This window comes from Trichosurus vulpecula, chromosome 1 (genome assembly GCF_011100635.1).
Source record: "Trichosurus vulpecula isolate mTriVul1 chromosome 1, mTriVul1.pri, whole genome shotgun sequence".
NCBI classification, from domain to species: Eukaryota; Metazoa; Chordata; class Mammalia; order Diprotodontia; family Phalangeridae; genus Trichosurus; species Trichosurus vulpecula.
In genome coordinates, this window is record NC_050573.1 from 33079575 (window position 1) to 33101121 (window position 21547).

At 41.8% G+C, this 21547-nt stretch overlaps 1 protein-coding gene across 1 annotated transcript in view; it reads left to right on the forward strand.

Moving 5' to 3' along the window:
• The first annotated feature begins 2435 nt into the window (after nt 1-2435).
• Nucleotides 2436-21547, forward strand: part of HECTD4 (HECT domain E3 ubiquitin protein ligase 4) — a 194700-nt gene continuing 175588 nt past the window's right edge. Inside the window, exon 1 of the mRNA XM_036741289.1 lies at nt 2436-2618. Within this exon, the coding sequence (XP_036597184.1) occupies nt 2436-2618 (183 nt within the window). The remainder of the gene's footprint in view (nt 2619-21547) is intronic.

Genomic DNA, 21547 nt, shown 5'->3' on the forward strand with positions numbered 1-21547 from the left:
CATCAACAGACAGACCTTGTCTGATTCAAATCTCAATGCATAGTTACCAGAGTTTAACAAAGACTGAACATCTGGGTTTACAAGCTGGAGGGCTGCCCAGAGTCTCCATGTCAGAGCACCACCAAGAATGAGAGCCCCAAGCAAAAAGCTCTGTCTTCCCTTTTTATGCACTCTTTAGCTGTCATCAAATGTCATCTGAGCCACCAGAACTTAAGCTCTTACTGTTGGCCCCGGTCTTAGCACCTCCCCCTAGGACCCTGGGGGCTTCATGCCCACATAGGCTTAGCACCTAAAAGATATGGGTTTGGGCCTGGGGTTTAGCACCTAGTAAGACTCAATCAAAGACACTTATTTAATCATTTTAAAACAGTAAGAAAGTCCTGCCTTAATTGATATTACACTTACAGATGAGGAAATGGAGGCAGACAAAGGTTGAATCGCCCAGGGTCACACAGCTGGTGAGTCCTTGAAGCCAGATTTTAGCCCAGGTGTGTGTGTGTGCGTGCGTGTGTGGTGTATACTTGAAAAGAAATTCTTTTGCACTTAGATTTGCTAACCATGGAAGGTGAATCTGTGGCTTCCTAGAGCTCACAAACCAAAGAATTGTATTGGAAGAGACCTTAGGGGAGGGAAGGAACAGAGAGAAGTAGCATTTTGGGGGCTTCCAGACAATTCCAGCTGCCCTAGGGGGACGTGGGCTTCCTCCACCGGTAATGAGCTCCCCATCGATGCAGGTCTCCAGACAAAGGCTGGATCACTGCTACTCAGGGATGATGGGAGTGGAATGTTGTTCAGAGAAGGGTTGGACCAGATGATCCCTGAGGCCCCTCCCAAACCTGAGATTCTGTGATTCTCCCCAGGCTGTCAGGCTGTGTTGTTCAGAGGTGAGAGGGATAATAATAGCGCCTGCCTCACCAGGTTGTTGTGAGGCTCGATGAGATCATGCTTTAGAGTGCTATAGAAATGGAACTCATGAGTACAAGTTGTTTCCACCTTGTGGAATGTAAATTCCCCCATGAAGGGGCCTCCCCTCCCGCCCCGCCCCCTTATCTTTAGCTCCTAGCACAGTGGTGGGCACAGAATGGGCAGATTAATAAACGCTTGTCCGACTGAATAACGTATAATTGGCCACTGTGTTCCCCAAGTAGATTATAAGCTCCTTGAAGGCAGGAACAACTTTTTTTAAAAAATGGTCTTCGCGCTTCTACCGCACACTGCCCGACACCCAAAGCGGATGGACCTGCCATTTTATTGGTATGGGGGATGAGGAAACATCCTCTATCAATATCCGTGGCAATTTATAGTCTTAAAGAGTTGCCGTGGACACTGAGAGATTAAATTCCGACCTTTCCGTGCCTCAGTTTCCTCATCTGTAAAATGAGGCAGGTTGGACTTGACGGCCTCTAAGACCTCTAAGGATTATATCACGACGAGTCCTATTCCTTGTCCTCTGCAACCCCGGTAGAACCTAAGTCCATTAGGGACAGGGGCTCTTTCATGTCTGCATTCCCAGACTGGGAACACCTTGGGAGCAGGGGCTGCCTCCTGCATAGAACTTGGCGCACAGTAGGCTCTTCGTCAAAGCCGCCTTGACGGGACTTGCCATCTAGCCTCTGCATCCCCAGCGCTTAGCACAGAGCCCGGCACACAGTTGGTGGTTAATAAATGCTGATGGGCCGAATTACCTAGCGCGGTGCCAGGCCCACAACGGAGGCTAAAGCAAGGTTCTTGAGACGGAATACATTGATTGCTCCCTTTCAATAAAAGGGCGTGGGAGGGGCGGAGATGCTGCCGGACTGACGGCTGACCAATGGTCGGGGTGGAGAGTGGGGCGGGTCACGCCGAGGGCCACCTCTAGGAGGCCGGGAGCAGACCATCAGGGAGGCAGTGGGGCTGCGAAGGAGGAGCGGCGGGAGGGGGGGGGTGGAGAAGCGCGGGGCGGGGCTGGGCGGGGCGGGAGGGGGCCGAGCCGCGCGGGGAGGGCCGAGCCGGAGAGAGAGGGGGCGGGAGGAGGGGAGAGAGGGCGTTCGCCCCCGAACTCCCGGGCAGGGGCGGGGCCAGGCGGCGGCCGGGGGCGGGGCCTGTATTGTCCGCTCCGCGGGGCATGCCGGGAGCCTCCGCCCCCAACATGGCGTCTCACTGACAGTTGGCTGAGGAGCGGCGGAGGCGGATCGGGCTCCTCAGGGCGGCGGCGGGAGCAGGCGCGGGAGCGGCGGCGGCGGTGGGGCCTCCAGGTCGGGTGTGGAGACATGGCGGCCGCGGCGGCGGCGGCGGCGGCTCCTCTGGCTGCCTAAGGCGGCGGCGGCGGCGGCGTGGGCGCGAGCGCGGATTCCCGGGGCCGGGGGCAGCCATGGAGCGCTAGCGGCTGCGGCTCCGGCTCCTCGTCTGGCGGCTCCGGCTCGCGGCTTCCCCAGCGCCTCTCGGACCGGTTGGCCATGGGCTCCTCGGCTGCGGCGGCCGCGGCTGCGGCGGCGGCGGCAGCCGCAGACTCGGCGCAGTGGCTCTCGGTGAAGGAGGAGACCATCTTCCTGCACGATGGCCTCATCCGGGTCACCGACCTGGCCGAGCTGCCCAGCGAGATCCTCGGCGCGGCCGAGGCGGCCGACACGGAGCTGGAGGTGAGCGCGGCCCCGCCCGGCCGGGCCCGGCCCGTGGCGTGGGGGAGGGGGCACGGGGGTCGTGACTGGCGGAGCTTGGGCCGGGAGGCTGCTCGCTCCCTGTGCAGTGGGGCTGGCACGGGGGCGGGGCCTGGCCCGGAGCATCATTGTTCTTCGTGGTCCCGGGAGGTGTCAGCCCGGCCGCGACCCTGATCCCCTTTCTCCCGGCTCGCTCCCTCTGTGCTTCCTGCAGCCCTATTCCCCCCACCTCTATCCCTCCTCCATCCCTGTTTCTCCCCACCTTCACCCGTAGTCCATCCATCCCTATTCCCCCCACCTTTATCCGTAGTCCATCCATCCCTGTTTCCCCCCACCTTTATCCCTACTCCATCCATCCCTATTCCCTCTCACCTTTATCCCTACTCCATCCATCCCTGTTTCTCCCCACCTTTATCCCTACTCCATCCATCCCTATTCCCTCTCACCTTTATCCCTAGTCCATCCCTGTCTCCCCCGTCCCTACTCTATCTCTCCTATCTCCTCCTGTTCTCCTCACCTTTATCCCTGTGCTCTCCATCACTACTCTATCTCCACTCCCCCCTCATCCCTATTCTCTCCATCCCTACCTCCTATCTTTCCCCCCTTATACCTACTCCCTCCATCCCTATTCACCTCCATCCCTGCTCGCCATCCCTATTCCCCCTCCTTTCATTCCTGTTCCCCATCTTTTATCCTTACTCTTTCTGTCCCTACCCCTATCTCTCCCTTCTGCCCCCACCTTTATCTTCACTCTCCCCCCCCTTTATCCCTACTCTCTTCCATCTCTGTTTTCCCCTGCCTTTAGTCCTACTCTTTAATATCCCTGTACTCGCCCACCTTTTTTCCTACTCTCCTTCATTCCCATTACCCTCATCTTTATTCCAAGTCCACCACCTTTATCCCTGTTCACCTCCATCTTTCCCCCACCTACATTCCCCCCACTTTTATCTCTACTCTCCTCCACCTCTGCCCTCCCCCACCCTTATCCCTGCTCCCCCCACCCCTTTCTGTCACCCTTATCCCTATGCCTTAACCTCTGTTCCTGTCTTCCCTCCCTGTCCTTTCTCCCCTTCCTTTCATTACTTCCCTCACCCCCACTCCTAACATATATTGCTTCTTCCCTCCCTCCCCATACTGGACTCTACCTGCCTTTATCTGTACCCCACCATTAGTCCTATCCTCAAGTCCTTATTCTCATTCTTTCATCCCTGTTTCTCTCTGACTCTAATCCCTCTCCCCTCATTCCTGTGTGGGGTGGTTTTTTTCCCCTTTTAACTCTGTACCTGGTACTTTGAAGGCCATATACCTTCTCTGCCCCAGCCCCAGGTTTTTTATTAGTTGAAGGAAGAGGAGGGTGACTCCAGATCCTGACACAATAATTTCCGTAACATTTCTGTTATCTTACCACTTGCCTCTTTGCTTCTGCCTGGGGGTGAACCTGAGCAACCTCTCCTTTTTTGATGATGGTTTTGAAAATGACATGGGGTCTTTGTAATGGGAGCTGGCTTGGGGTGAAGAGAGACAGAGAGAGACTGAGACTGGTTTAGTGTTATTACATCTGTGTGTGGTGTTGGGTCACAGGCATTTTAAGATACAGAACCTTTTTATGAGCCCATGGTTGTAAACTGGGGTGTTGTCAGAACCTGAGCACTTAGAAACTATGCCAGGTGTGTTAGCCCTTGCAGTCTTGAGAGTATTACTATTTCGTCAACAGAAACTGGAGTATGATTTATATTAACTTTCCCCCTACTTCTTTCTATCAGCATTCTTTAAAAAAAAAAAAAAGTCAACCCATGATTCCTCTTTGCCAGTACAGAGATAGAAATACTTTTGTTACCAGCACGTCAGGTCCCTCTTGCTGACGCTGCCCTCCCAGTTTTTCCCCTTCACTTGAGAGGTAACATTTTGGCTTGTAGGTAGCATTGGTTAGTTATCATGAAATTTTTATTTTCACAAGTAGGAAGGACTCTGGGTAGAACAAGAAAGGGATGTCTTGTCTTCTAGCTATAAAAAGAAAGCAAGAACTCCTTTGTGTTTTATGGTTTGAATCCATTGGTTTTCAGCACAGGAAACATTTAGAAATGGATTTAAAACCATGACTGGATGATTTTGGAAACTATAGTGACCTAATCTCATCTCAGACATAGCTGTGAGAACATTTCAGAACCAGAGACAGGATATTTCTTTCTGAAATTGGTCTTTTCAGCATTCCTTTTGTAAGCTCTTCCATTTCACATTTTACAGCTTGTCCCCTAAAAAAAAGCAAGTATAATAATTGGTAGACAGTTGTTAACCTGGGACAAGATTCTGTTTCCTAACATCTCATTTTGGTTTATTCTCTAAAAATAAAGTTATGCATGGACACTTGAAGTGTTTTGCTATGATAGTGAGATACTTTTGGTTTGTTTACTGGCTCTGGTGGGATTTGGGTGAGTGATGATCTTGAGTCTTTAGAGACTGGTTGACCTTAATAAAACAAAACAAAATGAAACAAGAGAATGAGAATTTGGATAGGGTATTTCTACTGAATACTGAATCAATGAGGCAAAGAATCTTTGTGGCTCTGTGGGAATTAAAACAGTGTGGCTTTCTTCTTATCTCTTGATTTATAGTTTAACTTCCCAGACAACCATATGTATATTGTGAGTAAACACTCATTATGACTGGTAGTAGTGAAAAGTGTTTTCATTCTCCTCTCTCTCCCCTGTCAGAGCCCCCACTTCCCCATGGGTCATATAACATCAGAAATCAGTTGCCGAAAATGTGTTTTTGATCACTAGATTAAAAAAACTCACAAAGCATATATGATCATATTTGTAATTACTGTTTTTTTTAAATAACTCAAGTGCAGATGTAATCATGAAAAAAGATGAATTTGCACCCATGGCTAGTGACTTTTTGTCTTACGTATTTGAGAAAGATGAGAAGTTTTATGTTAATTTTTCTTTTTGCAAAAATTCTTTGAAATACTTTCACATCCATGGAGAATACTGCTATGAGGATATTTTCAAATTTAAAGGCCCTTTATCATAAGCTTTTATATTTATGGAGACCTTTAATTGAGAATTTTGGATATACACATACATTGCTAAACTGACTAGAGGCCTTACCGTCCTCAGAACTACCTTTGTTCCTGAAAAGACCCTTCCTTATCATAGACTCATAGAGAATTAGAACTGGAAGGAGCCTTTAGTGATCATCTGGTCCAAACCTTTCATTTTACAGAAAAGAAAACTGAGACCAGAAAGGTTAAAGGACTTGTCCAAGGTCATGCAGGTAGTAAGTGGCAGAATCAGCCCTGGAACATGGGGTTCCTGAAGTTGACGCTTCTCTCCTCTCTGCCTCACCATTTGATAAGTGTCAAATTGAAGACATTTAGACTAATAAATTTGCAGTGACATTTGAAAAAACATTAAGTTATAATGAATTAGATTAAACTAGGTCACTATTTGTATAAACTGAAAATATTTCTTTCCAACAAATTCCAAATGGAAGAATAAATTTTATCTGGAATTGTAGTAAATGGAAATTTTATCCTGAGATATTCTCTAGTCTTCTAAAGTAATACTTTTTTTTAAATATAGAGAAGAGACAAGCTATTATCAGGAAAGGAATGCCTGAAGGGGGAAGTATTTTTGTATGTTTTAAGGTGAATTAAAATTGAATGAAATAAAAATCATTTTTCTTATGTCCAAGATATGTCTGTGCAGTGTAGTGTAGCGGAAAGACCCTGGATTTGGAGTCAGAGGACTTACTTTCAATTTCAGGCTCACCTCTTTTCTGTGTAGCCTTGGGCAAGGCATTACTGTCTCTTCGGCCTCAGTTTCTTATTTGTAAAATGAGGAGATTGAATTATTTGATCATTGAGACCTCTTCTGTGGCTAAATTTATAATCTGGGGATCTTAGTCAAAAGAATTAAAAAAAAGATTTTTGTGTATCATCTTATTAACTCTTTATTAGAAATATAATTGTTTGCAAAAATTAAGTGATTTGAGTCATATGATTAAGGGCAGAGCTGCAACTTCATAGTTTAGATTGATTTTTTAAAAGCGTTTAAACTCATGTTTCTCATTATTTATTGTTTCTATTTAAAAAAGAAAACATAGGAGATGAATAACTTAACCTTAGACCTTAACCAGGTTGGAGGGTAAAAGGGAGAGGGTTCCTATGCCCATAAGTACTCATCAGTATTCCACTTTTTCAAATTTTTATTAAACCCCTATTTCTTGTGTTCAGGGGAATGCTAGGAGGGATACAAAGTTAGAGAAGGCATAGTCTGTACCCTTGGGGCCCTTAGCATCTTGGATTTAAGTGGCAAACACAGATAATGCTAATTTACATTACTTAATAAATGCTTTAGAGGGTTGCAAGTAAAGTGCCTGGTAAGATCCGGAGGCATGTAGAACAGGGTTACAGGGGCTCTGTTTAATGGAAATATTCTGGATAGGAATACACACTTATGGAGGAAACCCTTTGAAATAAGATTATGTTGGGGCTGGGAGGTGGTACAGTAGATATGGCATGGGCCCTGGAGTCAGGGGGACCTGAGTTCAAATCCTGCCTTAGGCGCTTACTAGTTGTGTGACCCTGGGCAAGTCACTTAACTTTGCCTCCTCTCCCCCAGTCCCCAAAAAGTGAAAGAAAGAAAAAAGAGAAGAAATAAGATTATGTTGACCTATTCAACAGTATACCAACCTATTCTTCATTTGAGTTAAGTGTTCTAGAAAGTTTTGTTCTATAGTGTATGTGTGTTTGTGTTCATTTTTGGCAGCACTTGGATCTCTTTTACAATGCCAGATTAAGCTCATAATAAGTTATTTCCTTATTTTAACAGCCTTACTCAAAAACTGAACTAGGGTTAGAAAATGGATTAGAGAAAATTAGACCAGGATGCCAGCCGTAGCCTTGTGTAAATAAATCACTACCCTTTTTATTCTTATTTACCTAATTGTAAAATCAAAATGTTAGCACCTGTTTTCTCCCAGATTCATGAGGTAGTTGTGAGCAGTGTGAGTTAACAAGCTTATGGGAACTAAAATGCCCAGAGTTTCTCAGAAAGTGCACCATATCTGTGGCATAAGAGATTACTTCATTCATATCAATGTGTCATCTTTTTTGTAGGTAAAGATGATACGTATGTATTAACAGCTAGCTGGGCATGGGAGTTGAGTTGTTTTTTTTGAGAAGGGATGGATTTTTTCCCCCTCTCATGTTATCTCCCTTCTCAATAGTATTCATTTGCATTATGGCTGGCCAAGCAAGACAGTAGAGGAGGTGGTAAGGATTGTCACCATCTCAGCTTTCCTCCAGTTGCGTGGCAGGAGCCCTTGCTGAATAGCAGTCTTGATTCATATCTGTATTCTTGGCTTTATATTGATTGTAAAGAAATATGCCCTGTTGGCCAGTGTTACCTGGTAGACTGTAAAGTATCTTATGAACTAAGAGTGGTACATATATAAAGATAATTATGAAAGATCAGGCATTTCTATTTTTAATTTCTGCATTTTTGGTAACACCTGGAAGTAGCTCTTCCATTCCTTCTTTCACCTGTCCTCCCATGACTCTGTCCATCATACGAGAGTGGTTATGGGATCCTTGATGTAAGTTGTTTGGTTACTTTATCTAAAGGTAAAGTTATATATAAAATTGTTTCACAATGATCATCAGTATCTTAACACAATTTATCCTGAGGCCCGTTGTTTCCAGTCATTTGGGAGTTTTCACCTTATTCCTGTTTAATTTTGTTACGCATCTCTTCCAACTTCTCCTTGACTTCTTTTCCCCCTCCAAAACTCTCTCCTCTTAATACTATATGGCATATTTAATGAATGTTACTGTATGTATATTGAGAGTTAGTGGGAAACAAGATAATTGTAGCTCTCCTTAGGTTATTGAAAACACAAGATCTGGAATGTGTAACTTACAGAAGTCTTTTTTTAAATCCGTCAAGTGTTTTTTATCTAGAAGATCCAAATGGGACCAATTGGGAACCTGAAAAGGCACATGAGCAAAGCCTTTGTATGGCTGTAGAAGAAGCACACCGTCCTGTTAGCCATAGACAGACTATAGAGAGAGGCCTTGTCACTTTGCCTCAGAGGACCCTTTTCACAAGGGGCCCATGTTTTTTTTTCCTCGTGGTCGATAATGCAACTCCATAAAGAGCTAGGGGAGAGCCATGGCTTGTTGCTCCATGATGGCATGGGAATTGTGCCAGAGGCCAAAGCCAGAGCTGTGCAGGCACAGTGAGGAGACCCTGTTTGGCTCCTAGACTGAGCCCTCCTGCACTGAAGTTGCAATGTAGATGCTCCAAGGTAAAATCTTGGTAATATCTTGTATCTTAAATATGCACATAAAATGAGCAATAATAGCTTTAGGAAACAAGGAAATATTGTGAAATATGAGCAGGTTTTTTTTTTTTTGGTTTTCTAGAAAGACCAAAAAACCTGCTCATTTTAAAGGTATTTGTATTTTGAAGGGAAGCTTTCTTCAGATATTTCAGTGTTGGGAATGATATTTATTTGATTTTACTTTGGAAAACTGAAGCACAATGATGACCTTAGAAATTTCCCAATGTTTTGTTTTTTAAATTGACCTTTTCCAGGTTTTGCATTTTCTTTTTTTTTTTTAGTATAGGGTTGAAAAGCATTTTAACTGTGTGTGGTTCCTGACCTCTTCCTATCTCAACCAAGCATGTTTCTAGAATAACTGGTAGAGAGAGCTCTTTTATGGTTGGACTGGAATCTATGAGCTGCTCTTCCTGTGGACATGTTTGGAATCCTTTGCATGCTCCCTCAGACTGGCAGTTGGCTGCTTTACTAGGTCATAACACAGTATGCAGTAGGAGAATGGATGACAACAAGGTATATAGTGTTCACACTTCCTTATGCCCTTATGTTATAGGATTCTTTAAGTGCAAATAACTATGAATGCAATAGCAAAATTGAAGTGTGACATCTCTTGAATATGATTAGTCAGCTTCTTTGTATAAGTAATGGATCTTTAAATTTATGGCAGTGTGCATGGAGCCTATTGTTCAAAGAAAAGAATTATGGATGTCAAAGGGGAATCTAGTTGACAGACTTTCTTCAGATCACTGGTGAATGATGGAAAAGTTGTCTATGTTCTTTCTTGATACTCCGTTCCTGTTTTTCCACTTGTAATGTACATCTCCAAAGTAACTACTGGCTTAGTCTAGAAAGGAAAAGAATTTGGTGTGGGGGGATTAGTAACATTCTCTAAGCACTTATTAGGCACCTTCTTGTTCTAGGATTGGAAATCGATAACATTGGTAATACATAGACAAAAATGAAGCAGACTTTACCGTGACTTTAAGAAACTTGCATTCTCTCAGGGGAAACAACATGTACGTATAAGTAAACAATACACATATACAAAGTACAAAAATAATTTGTGGGAGATTAGGAAAGACCTCAAGTTGTGTGTGGCAGTTGAGGTGAAGTCTGAATGGAGCGAGTTATCTTAAGAGGTGGAGATGAGAAAAGGGTGATATTGTAGACATGAGAGATGACCTCTGCAAGGCCACCCAATAGGAGATGGAATGTTGTGTGTGAGAACTTGCAAGGAGACCAATTTGAACTGGACAGTTCATGAAGAGGAGGATAATGTCTAGTAAGTCTGGGAAGGTACTGGAGCCAGGTGGTGAAGGGCTTTAAATGTCAAAGAGAAGAGTTTATTTTGGTTCGTAGGGGCTATAGGGAACCATTGGAGCTTTTTGAGCAGGAGAATGACATGGTCAGACCTGTCATTCAAGAATATCCCTTTGGTAGCAGAAGTGTGGAGGATGGATTGGAAAAAATAATCATCTTCATGGATACAGCATGTGTGTTTTTTTTTCCTCCAGTTGGATTCTAAGGGCAGTGTAGTTCCATTCAACAACAAATTTATTACAACCGGCCTTCGTTAAGGGCTGACTTTTTGAGAAGAGTTTGTGTAGACTGAGGCCAGGCGCCTGTCTTATTCAGTTTCATATATAACACATACAGTATCTTGTATGTAGTAATAGTAGCTCTCAGCTCTATAGTGTTTTAAGGTTTACACAGTGTTTTCTTTTCAACACCTTTTGAGGTATGTAATATTGTCCCCATTTTATACACAAGAAAAGCAAGGGTCAGAGCAGGAATCTGGCCACAGTCATCTGATGGGTGATGGAGCTAAGTCTAGTGTTGTCTTTGTTATCAAGTACAATACGCACTTAAGGAAATATTTGCTAAATTAAATTTGTGATATGTGACTGATTATTGAACAGTTTTTAAGAAAATTCCACCAAGTTAAAGAAAACTTCCGTGTCTACACATGTAAACCTCATCTCTTTCCTAATTTCCAGTGGCTTGTCTCTTTCTGCTTGCATTCTAGCTGGAAGTTCCATAGGGAACTCAAACTTAACAGGTCCAACACAAAACTCATTACCTTTCCCACTAAATCCTTGCTGCCTTTTAACGCTTCTATTTCTGTTGAAGTTACCCCCATTGTTCAAGCCACTCAGCTTTGCAGTGTAGGAGTTGTCTCCATCACCTGTCATTTCCAACTTAGCGGTTGTCAAGTCTTGTTCATTCTCCTTCCTTAACATCTCTTGTGTCGAAGGACCATATAGAAGCCAGATTGCAAAAGACCGGGAAGGGGATGAGGTTGTCACAAACTGGAAGCTCATCTTTCCAGTTTATTGATGAAAGGAAGAACAGATATGGGGCAATAGCTTGAGGAGATGACATGGTTAAGGGAAGGTTGTGTGTGTGTGGTGCCTGTGCTTAGAGGAGAGTGTGTGTGTGTGTGTGTGTGTGTGTGTGTGTGTGGTGCCCGTGTTTAGAGGAGAACTGTGTATATTAAATTCAGTTCAGTAAGCATTTATTAAGCACCCACAGTATTTAGGTTCCAAGCATTCCAAAGACAAAACCCAAACAATTCATATCCTCTGGGATCCAGTGTTTTACTTGTCTGCAGAATACTTTGCATACCCTATCTCTTTTGAACTTCACAGTAACTCTGAGGTAGGCATTATCTCCATTTTACAGATGAGCAAACTGTAGGCTAGGGGTAGGGAACCTTCTGAAGTTTGGATTCAGTCAAAAGGGTGCACTTGAGGGCAATATGTGGCCTCCAGGCTGCAGGTTCCCCACCCCTGCTGTAGGTATTATCTCCATTTTACAGATGAGGAAACCAAGACTTAGAGAAGTTAAGTGACTTGCCCTTGGTCATATAGCTAGTAAGTATCAGAGATGGGATCCAGGTCTTCTGACTTGAAGTCTACCCACCACCCCACCATAGCTCCTTATGGCCTTTTTATGTATTGCTCCCCTCTCTGCACTCTGCAGTTCAGCCATATTGGTCTGTTTACTTCCTGTCCTTGTGCCTGTGCCCTGGTTCATCTTCTTTGACTACTCAGAATTCTTCCTTCATGATAGAGGGAATGGCCTCCCTAGGTGCTAGTGCCTTCTTCTCTAAGGTTACCCTGTATTTGCTTTGTATGTACTTTGTAAAAACCTGTATATGTACATGTTATCTTCCCTGTTAAATGCAGGCTCCTTGAGGGAGGGGACTGTTTCACTTTTGTTTTTGTATCCTTAGTACCTAGCACAGTGTCTGACACTTAGTAGGCATTGTTATCATTTTCAAAAGATGACTTTCTTTTGAATAATTGATTCTTAATTCCTTTGTCTGCAAAAGCCCATTTTTTCTGTCTGATCAGGTAGTGCTTGATTGATTGGCAAGATGGGACCACTCCTGTGGGGTGGCTGAGGTATAGTGGAGGCAGACAGAGGACGTCATGAGATTTGAGGCTGATACACTGAGGGGCTGAGGTTCTCAAAGGGTTATCAGCATGAATATTAAAGTAACCAAGGATGGGAGGGGGAAGAGTTGGAGTGGACAGACTTGAGCAGAGTTGTGAGTGTGAGAGTGGCCCAGGGAGGGTTTAGAAGTTGTGGTGGGGGAGCAAGGAGGATACTGACTCTTTCTAGCTCTGTGTGTAGGGGAAGGAGGGTGGTGGTGAGGGAAGGGAGATATGGGCTTCAGTGGAGATGGTAGAAAAAAATTCTATTTAGAAGAAAATCAGATTGTTGTAGGTGGCTGATTGGGCTAGATAATTCCTGAAAGTCCCTTCTAGTGCCCACAGTTTATGTACCTATGAGTCCATAAGTAGGTCAGCTGAAATTCTGGAAGTAACTCCTCAATTTCCGTGTTTAGTATTAATGCACAAGCATTTGAGTCAGGTAGCCTCCAGCAGTAACATCTGCTTTGGGAGGGGTTTCAGGATGGGAATCTGCCTTTGGATAGAAACGAAATTTGCTTTCATTTTCAAAAGATACATATATTGTTAACCTTTGTCATGTGAAAGTCCATTAATCTAGCCATACATTTTATTTATTTAAACAAATGATTGATAACTGTTTGATACTACAAACACTTTTGAACAGAGCACTCAAGCAGGCTCTCTGGTCTCTCTCCCAGGCCCCATATAGTTTATTATTAAGAGAGAAGAAGGAGATAGGATGTTTCCTTTACCTTTGCTCCTATGGCACAAATATTGACAATTGTCTTTGATTTGAATTTTGTTGTTCTCCAAGTTAACTTGATATATATTGTTGTATATTGTTCTAATACTGACAATAATGGACATGGAGGTCATATGTAGAAGATTTATTTTCTAAGAGAATTGATCATTTTCATCCATTTTAAAATGCTTTTCTGATAATCACAATGATTATTAAGTTGGTACAGTGTTATCTTACACTAGATGGTAAGGGCAGTAAGTTAGTGGGACACAGGGAAAGTTAGCATTCCAGTTACACCCTGGGAACCACATAGATTCTGGTTCTGATCCTGGCAGCATTTGAACTTTGTAAGCAGTAACTCCGAGATTGCTATCTGGGGCATTTAGATCCATGGAGGTTATGGGGTTTAAGGAAGGGGCAGACATCAGACAACCAGTGCAAATGGAGATGAAATATTAAATGGTGATTTTTGATGAAGTGAAATGGTTGCTGTTGAGATGGAGTCCTGCAGTCACAATTACAGCTCTCATATTAAAGAGAGATGCATTTTGGTTTGGACCAAGCACACCTCAATACTGTAGGTTTGTTAAAGCTGAAATAGCCATGTAGAGATGGAAAGAATGAATAATCAGGGTTTCTGATGATGTGCCTGTTAACAACTTGAGTGAGTTGGAAGAACTTCAAACTGTTTCACATAGCTCTAGTTCTTATTCTGAAGTGTTGGCTGTCATTTTTAAAACTATTGTGAATTTACATGATTTTTAGAAATTTAGATATCTTGGGGCAAGGTGATAAGCTTGATCATATTTGAGTTCCTATTCATCTGGAGATTTCTAAAAAAAAAAAAAAAGCTTTAAAAAGCTGATCTATTTTTCTCTCTGTATCATCTTTTACAGAGTATAAGTACCTTGAACATTGGAATTGTGACTCTTGGTATTGGTACCAAGACAGTGCGTTTGTGTGTTGTCTGCGAGGGTTGAAAATTGTGCCCCATGTGTGCAGCTGCCCCCTAAAGAGACTCTTAGCCTCAGGGAGTGTGGGATTTTTCTGCCATGAAAAATGTGTGTATTTCTGAAAAGTAATAGCCTTTCATTTTGCCCCTTCATATTGCCTCCTAGTCCTGCCCTCAGTTCTGGCCCTGTTTATTGCAGTGAGTATATTTTGGGCACTGAATAAGAATAAATGTCTTAATTTACTTGTGTGGGTAGAATAGTTTTATTTAAATGAATAGAATCATTTTATTCTTGATTAAATTTGATAAGGTCAAATTTTGTAAGATTTGAAACATTGAGGAAGTGTTTTTATGAAAGGAAAAGTAAGGCTCTTCCATTTAAGAATGCAGAGTCAAATACACTGGAGTCATTTAAGTACAGTTGTCATAAATCAAAGAATGAGAAAGAGGCTTTGGAGCTGTGCAAATTGATAGTTTTTAGCTTTTCGGTTTGATAAGGGTAATTAAATTCACACTATCTAGTCATGTAAGAAGTTATAATACATGCATTCCTCTGTTCTTTTCAGTTAGCCTCAAGGTAGTAATTGGATGTACCTAATGGAGCTCTGCAGGGAATTTTAAAATGTGTACCCACTCAGATCAAGATGACCCACATGCAGTAGTCCTCATTATGGAAACTGAGGTGCATTCAGCAATGACCGGGGATAGGGCAGGAACGAAAATCGAAGTGCCTGTTAACTAGTATCCCTTATCGTAAGCATAAGCAAATGCAACATCTTAGTGCTCCTTGGGTTATACTGTCTCCTAGAAATCTTTGACCACTTAATAGCTCATATTTCTCTAGCACTTTAGTTTTGTTAAATGCTTTCCTTGCAACAACCCTGCTGTTTACACAGTATAAGCCCCCATCACCATTTACTTAGAATATTGCAATAGCCTTCTTTCAGATCTTGTGTCCCACAATATATCTTTTATACTCCTACCAAAATAATCCTTATTCATTTACCTGGTTATGTTATTCCTCTGTTCAAAAAATTTTCAGAGATTCTTTGTTGCCTAGTGAGTTGAGTTCAGTTTGCTAGATATTCAAAGTGCTCCATAACCTGACACCCTCTTTTCTCACCTTACTAGTTTATCTCACATTACTTTCCATGCAGTCTATGCAATAGGCACACTGGTTTAATATCTGTGTCTGAATGAGCTATGTAATCCCTTACTTTCATAAAGCCTGTTTTCTGGGCCTAGAATATGCCCTCCATCTCCACCCCAACATTTTTGCCTATTGAATTTCTGCCCAACTTTTAAAATTAATTTGTGACACCTCCTTTGGGAAGCCTTCCCTGACACTATGGGTTGGTAATAACCTTCCTCAGGTCTTATCTAGAACTTTATTTTAGAATTCTCAAACACACTTAACATAAAATATTATATGTTATAACTCTCTCCGGGGTCATTTCCCATTTGACATATGGAAGGGGAACCATAAAGACAGGGGTAATATTTTCTCTAAACATAACATTTCTCCAGTGCCTAGCCACAGTACTCTATATACAGAAATGCTTAATAAAGGTTTGTTGTTCTTGTATTATTCAGTCCATTTTGCAGATGAGGAAATTGAGGTTCAGAGTTTGTTTACTTGCCCATGCTCACATGGTTGTTAAATGATGTAGTTATAATCCAAACCCATATTTTACTGATCCAATGCTCTATTATTTGAGGTTTTCAGGTAAATTACTGGCATTTTTAGGTATTTTCTAACCAATGCAGTTTTCTTGTCAATAAGAAGTCTTGATAATACTTCCTCACTATAGCAGGAATAATGCACACATATGCACCACCTTGTTGGCTGCCAGAATTCCTGGGATCTGGTGTATTTGGTGTCAGACTTAATGTGCAGATCTTCCAGAGCTCTAGACTGTACAGTATGAACTGATAGATTATTTTTTTAAAAAATGCCGTTGGAAGAGGAGAGTATTAGCCATAAAGTAATGTTGATTCTTTCGTAATTTTTGTCTAGTGCATTGCTCCCCACCAAAGCATCAAGTGGGTTAACAGGTCTGTTCCATTGTACTCTAACCGCCAAATAGCTGCACGTAGAAATGAGGTAGGCCTGGAGGGGCAGCGTAAAAATAAGCCCTTGAGATTGTTCCGGTTCCCCTTGGGTTCCCATTGCCCTTCTTTGACCTCAGCCCCATGAGAATTACAGCTTGAGAGGTGAGAGTAAGTTCAAGAATCTTTTTAGAGAACCTATATCTCCTTTGTGATAATCGAAAGATTTTTAGACTTTTTTTTTTTTTTTGAAACTCTCACAGTGGGCTGATACCAGTTGGAAAGGATTTACTGTTTCAGCTCACAGTGCTTTTCAAAACTGCTTGAGGGATTATACCTTAATAGAACTTGGGGGGCAATCATTATTAATGGTGAAAAATTTCCACCCCTTCTGGACTTTTATTTTCTCTCTTTACCACTTTTCCTTTACTAGTCCTCTCAGTAGAGCTTATTTACAGTTGAGGGATCTTGGAGATCATCTGGTTCTTGGGAGTTGCTAATGCAGGCCTGTAGGAAAGGTAAAGTGCCAGTGAGCACTTCGTGCCTTCTACCTAGGCCTGGCTCAGAGCTGCTCATTTTATGGGTTTCTTGGCTCTCAGGCTAGCTGGAAGTCTTGATGTGTTCATGTGTAAAGTTAAATGTAATTAGGAGTAAGCACTTCTCAGGTGGGAAGTAGGGCAAAGCAGCCTGATTTGTCTTGGAGTCTGTGTTTAAGGGCAAAAGAAGGATCCTGGCTGCCCTGATGAGAACTGGATCTGTGTAAAGTTTGTTTGGAATCTGCCAACGTTACTTTCTCAAGCTAATAGGTTGTGTTTGACTTTCTTAGTCTAGTAGTTTCTCAATGTGGCTGCTGCTTTCAGAAAGTGACATCTTGATGTTACTTAATGTGTGTAATTGTAACGAGCTTTGAAACCTTAAGATGAAAAAAGTAATATAACAGAATAATAGTTACAAATGAAAAGAGTAATAGTTACAAGTGTAATTATTAACTGAGCTTCTGCATTCTGTCCCTTCACCTTTTTACACTTTTTGTGTGACTGATATTTATATTATATAAATGTTGAAGGAAAATTAAGTCAGCAAGCATTTATTAAGATTCTACTCTATGCCAGGCATCATAAAGCTTTGGTATTATGTAAGTTCTTTGAGGGCAGGGATATTTACTTCTTTATTTTAGTATTCCCAGCCTCTAGCATAGGGCCTAGTACATAAGACTTAAAAATATTTATTGATTTTCATTGAAATGTCATCCATCAAGGCAAGCTTTTGATTTCTCACAGTTTTAAAATTTGGAGGGGGAGGGGGGATTGTGTACATGAGGATCACATCTACTGTATTACCCCATGTATAAGACGCACACTTTTTAGAAAAATTTGGGGTCTAAAAACTGGATGCGTCTTATACAGTGGTTATGGATTTTTTTTGCTTGCATTTCCTGCTTTTTTGCACTTGTTTTTGGGCTCATTGTTTCTTATTTGTTACTGGTATATTAAGTTACGTTTTTGCCACGTTCTGCCCAGAAATGGCTCAGAAAAGATTTTCGTACAGTGCTGAAGTCAAGTTAAAAGTGATCCAGTTTGTAAAAGTGAATGGAAATTGTGCTGCTGAATGTAAGTTTGGTCTTCCTCCAACTGAGAAAACAATCCGAGACTGGCTACGGGAAGAAGAAGCCCTACTGAAAATGCCACTGCCGAAGAAGGCCATGAGAGGCAAGTCAGCAAAATGGCCTGATTTAGAGAGGGAATTGAAGATATGGATTGAAGAGCAAAGGGCAATTGGAATTCCTGTGTCCACAAAGACGGTTCAGCATGAGGCAAGAAGAATTGCTCATGAAAAAGAAGTTACTGATTTCAAAGAAGTACACAATTGGTGCATCACGTTCATGAAATGGAATGGACTGAGCATGCGTACAGGCACCAGACTTGCCCAAAAGAAGCCCGAAAGTTATGAGCAGAAGGTCCTTGAATCTCATCGTATTATTGTATGAATTTTATGATGAATAAAACTTGAGTTCAATAGCTTTATGTAATACATTTTTTTTATCAAACTTTGGGCCCCAAAATTAAGGTACGTCTTATACACAGGAGTGTCTTATACATGGGGAAAATACGTTATTTTTACAAATTATCCATTGGTGAATGGACATTTCTGCCTTTTAAATTCTTTTTGACAGTATGACATCAAAATCACTATTCCCATTTAAATATTTCAATTATATTATTCTTTATCTTCAATGGTTATATGGAAGGGTTTCCTTGCTTGAGAATTACTGGGCTGGTTTGGCATAATTTATGTCATAAGATCATAGGATTTTAAGGTTGAAAGGGCTCTTAGAATCCTCTACTCCAACCTTTTTATTTGACGTTTGAGGAAACCAAGGCCCAGAGAGGTTAAGCTAGTTGCCCAAGGTCACAAGGAAGTAATGGTAGTGCCAGGCCTGGAACCTGAGCCTTATGGCTCTCATCAGTGCTCTTTCCATTGCACCTCAGTAGGAAATAAATGTGACAAAATTTTACCAGGTTTCTAGTCACACTTCTTTCATTCCTTCAACACTCATCTCAATTTCCATTTTCCTCTTCAGGCATCATGAAGACAGGAAACTCTTGGTCAGTTGCCCCTCAGTGGAGGCATAGATAGCACGCGCATCAATTTGCAGATGACATAAAGATGGAAGGTGTAGTAGCTAAGGTGCTGGATGGGCAGGATTCAAATAAAGAGCTCTCGGTGGGTTACGTCGAAAAAGACAGCCTATAGTAGGGATAAATCAAAATCCTTAGTATTCTGTTCAAAAAATCGTTGTCACAAATACAAGATGCTGTCTGTGTGTGATAGGCATCTTGATATATTGGCTAGAATTCTGAAGTCCTGGGTTTCAGTCCTGCCTCAGACACTCATTTGACATCTGTGCTTCTAGATAAGTCACTGAAGCTTTCCACACCTTAATTTTCTTCCCTGTAAAATCAGGGTAATATCTGTTGCACTTACCTCATAAAATTATTGTGAAGATCAAATGAGAATAATATTATGATTTGTGCCTTGGAAATCTTAAAGCACGATTGAAATATCATCATAATCATTATTTAGCAATTTGAAAAAGATATGGAGTTTTTAGGTGGATTGCATGTTTAGTATTATATGGGGGTCAAGAGAGCAGCTGTCCTCTTAGACTGCATTAGGAGAGACCCAGTGGCCAGGTCTATAGAGGTGACAGCTCCTCTGTCATTTGCCTTTGTCAGACCACACCCGGGGTGTTTTGTTCATCTTCTGTGATCCATTTTAGGAAGAACATTGATAACCTTTGAACTTCAGCTTAAGAATCACTCTCTCATACAAAAACCTTCCCTGGCATTGCTATGTCTTAATATTCTAGAACATTAAGTTGGAGCAGCACTCCCTTTATGCTGACCCCTGGGCTTGTCTTCAGTCTGTAGCGTGATTTTAACGAGTTTCCTGCTTTGTTCTTTCTCACTAGTGGGCAATGATGTAAATGATTTCTTTTAGGTTTCTCTCTAAATAGCCTGTTATTAGCTTTACTGGTTTTATTTACAACTAACTGAGAGATTGGTGTCTTCTGTAAGCTCTATTTACAGGTATAGTTAATGAACCTTTCTTGTGGCTATCCAATAATAAAGTGGAAACATTGAGCTGATCTTTCTTTAGTGGTGACTTGAATTTCATTACTTGAGTTCATTAATTCCCCACACCCCCACCTCCCCTTAACTTAGCAATGCAGTTATTGGTCTTTTTTTTTTTTTTGTCCTTGAGTGAGGGCCTAGCCTACTTCTAAAGGCTATTGTCTGTACCAGTAAATCCTTAACTTTTTAAACCTCGTGACTTATTTGATTGGATGACATTCCTTTAAAAATGCTTAATGGCATGTCAGATTGGTGTAATCAGCATTCTACCAGTCAGAAATCCAACACTCTGGTAATAGGTGTTAATTATGACTCTGACACACTTTAATTCTGAAGTGCTATTAGAGCCTTCAAAGAAAGATTAGAACATAGAATTTCAGAGTTGGAAAGGACTAGATATTCTGGCCCATACAATTTTATAAATGAACACTGGAGAGGCCTAGTGAGTCAGCAAGAATCTATTAATCAGTTGCTTGGTGCCAGAGACTAAGAACTGAAGTGAAAAAGTTTCTGGCCTCATTGATCTTACCTCTTACTTGGGGGAAACAGTGTGTGAGAAATATGTCAATGCCAGATGTGCACCATATAATTGGGGAGGTCTAGCATTTTAAGGGAATAAATAAAGCCTTCCTATGGTACTAGAGCTGTGGTTTGAATGGAAGTAGTTATTAGAGAAGGAAAAGGTGAGAGAGGAGTGCATTGAAGATATAGGAAACAGTCTCTGCAAATGCCTAGAGGCCTGAAGTGTGTAGAGTAGAGATGTCAAACTTGCCCACTATTGGCTGCTGCAAAACTCCTTAGTGGAGTCTGAACTAGATTAAATGTAACTGGAAAATATTTAGCAAATAAAAATATAGTGCAACATAGATAATATTAATTTGTGGTTTTCTAAGTCAATATGCAAACAGCAGGGATCCATTTCTACTATTGCAAGTAGTTTAGTTTAGCTGGACCATAGAATTGGTGGTGGTGTGTGGGGGCCTACATCTGAAAAGGCAGGCTAGATCCTGAATGCGAAGGGATTTAAGTGCCAAATAAGGATTTATATTTGATCCTAGAAGCAAGAGGGACCCACTGGAGCTTTTTTGAGTGAGGGCGTGAAATGATCATACCTGTACTTTTGGAATATCACTTTGGCAACAGGGTGCCAAAAATTGGAGAGGGGGAGATCTGGATGAGTGTCTAAATTAGTGTGCTGGCCATGAGAGTAGAGAGAACAGAAAATATGTTAGAGTTGTTATGGAGATAAAATTTGTAAGAGATTAGATTTGGTGGATGAGGGAAGAATGAAGAGTAGAGGATCATTCCAAGATTATGAGCCTGGATGACTTGCAGGAGGATGATGGTGAGCTCCACAGAAACAGAAGAGTGCCCAGGAGGAAAGATAAGAGTTCTGTGTTGGCCATGTTGAATTTGAGATGTTTACAGGCCATCTAATAGGAAATGTCTAACAGGCAGTTGGTGATGAAGGCTTGGAGATCAGGATACAAATCAGGTTAGAAGCTGAGTTGAATGAGAATGGAATCCAGGTTTCTAGATTCTAGAACATCTAGTTTAGTGTTGTTGTTGCTATTCCACACTATTTCTTATGAAAATTGCAGATCCGTATGATAATTCATTGCTATTCAGATTTCTAATTAACCTGAATGGTCCATTTTCTAACCATATCATATAACCATTTACTATAATAGTGAATTATGAATGTTTTGATGATGTGTATCTATCTTTTTGCTTCTTAGTGGCCTTTAGTTTGCTTTCTTTTTCTT